Here is a 1,402-nt window from a genome sequence, read left to right on the forward strand (position 1 = left end):
GTGCTTTTAGTGTGTGTGTGAGAGAGAGGGAGTGTGCTTTTAGTGTGTGTGTGTGTGTGTGTGAGAGAGTGTGCTTTTAGTGTGTGTGTGAGAGAGAGGGAGTGTGCTTTTAGTGTGTGTGTGTGTGTGTGTGTGTGTGTGAGAGAGAGAGAGAGCGAGAGAGTGTGTGTTTTTAGTGTGTGTGTAAGTCTCGCTCGTGCCCCTAGAGGGCTCGTGTGTTTTCTCTCTCTCTCTCTCTCTCTCTCTCTCTGTCAGTGTGTGTCGGTTCTCTGTTCGCTCGGTTCTCCGGTGTGTATGTGAGTTCGGTGTTCCGCTCATCATGTCCTCCGCGGGAGCTGCTTGCGGACCGGCACCGGGACCGAATCACGGCGGCTCTGTTCCCGCGCCCGGCGCCTCAAACCCGCGAAAGTTCAGCGAGAAGATCGCGCTGCACACGCAGAGACAGGCGGAGGAGACGGCGGCGTTCCAGGAGGTCATGATGGACCTCACCTCCACCCGGGTAACGAACACACGCACGGGAGCGGGTCTCCCGCGGGAAACCGTCAAATCCGTGTTTTCCTGTCGGCGCGCGCGAGCAGGTAGTAGCCCACGAGCTAACGGAAGCTAACGAAAATAACGCGGAGATCGTCGAAACGGAGACCGCGAGTGGCGTTAAAGACGCTTGAATTACACGAGGGGTGTTTTTAGAGGCACTCTGAAGTTAAACGACGGCAAAATCGCTTTTAGTTCTTGCGTGAGTTTGATCGGTTTCTCTGACAGGAAGCGGTTAGCAGCAGATTAGCATTAGCTCTTCACACTTCACTCGTATATTAAACGGTGTTCTGCAGTTATTATCGTGTTAATCTCACCGTGTCCGTCTCAGACCAAGCATATGAAGATAAATCTGTCAGTCTGATGTGTTTTATGGGCTGTCAGTCTCTAAACTCTAACAGATATACCGTGGTAGTTTGTGGACTTGTAGCGTGTCTGTGGATGCGGTGACTGATAACTAACTAATGTCAGAGCTAGTTAGTTGAGTTCATGTCAGTGGTCATTCTGACCTGGGCTCAAAGCCTGACCCTTGCTAACATCACCAGTCATAATCACTTTCATTAACGGAGTCTAAATATAAGTGTAGACAACAAAAACAACAACCAAAATGAACCACGTACTGAAATACTATGTATTTTTACAATTTTTCATCCTAGCATCAAATTAATACTTGGGTCAGAGATGAAAACGGGGTTTCAAGCATCAAAACAACGTGTAATACAGCTTTGTTGTGTTTTCAGTAGATTAGAAAATAAAACTAAATATATTTGTGCATGAAGTAAATGTCAGTTTTAATCACGATAAGCAGAAAATAACAACAAATGTGTTACGCTAAAATCAGTTCGACATATTAAAAGACTTTTTTATTATT

The 1,402-nt window shown here is 46.6% G+C and overlaps 1 protein-coding gene across 1 annotated transcript in view; it reads left to right on the plus strand.

Moving 5' to 3' along the window:
* Positions 1–175: 175 nt before the first annotated feature.
* LOC122357544 (CREB-regulated transcription coactivator 3-like) overlaps positions 176–1,402 on the plus strand; it is a 12,237-nt gene continuing 11,010 nt past the window's right edge. Inside the window, 1 exon segment of the mRNA XM_043256944.1 lies at positions 176–499. Coding sequence (XP_043112879.1) covers positions 320–499 — 180 coding nt within the window. The 5' untranslated portion in view covers positions 176–319.

This window comes from Puntigrus tetrazona, chromosome 14 (genome assembly GCF_018831695.1).
Source record: "Puntigrus tetrazona isolate hp1 chromosome 14, ASM1883169v1, whole genome shotgun sequence".
NCBI classification, from domain to species: domain Eukaryota; kingdom Metazoa; phylum Chordata; class Actinopteri; order Cypriniformes; family Cyprinidae; genus Puntigrus; species Puntigrus tetrazona.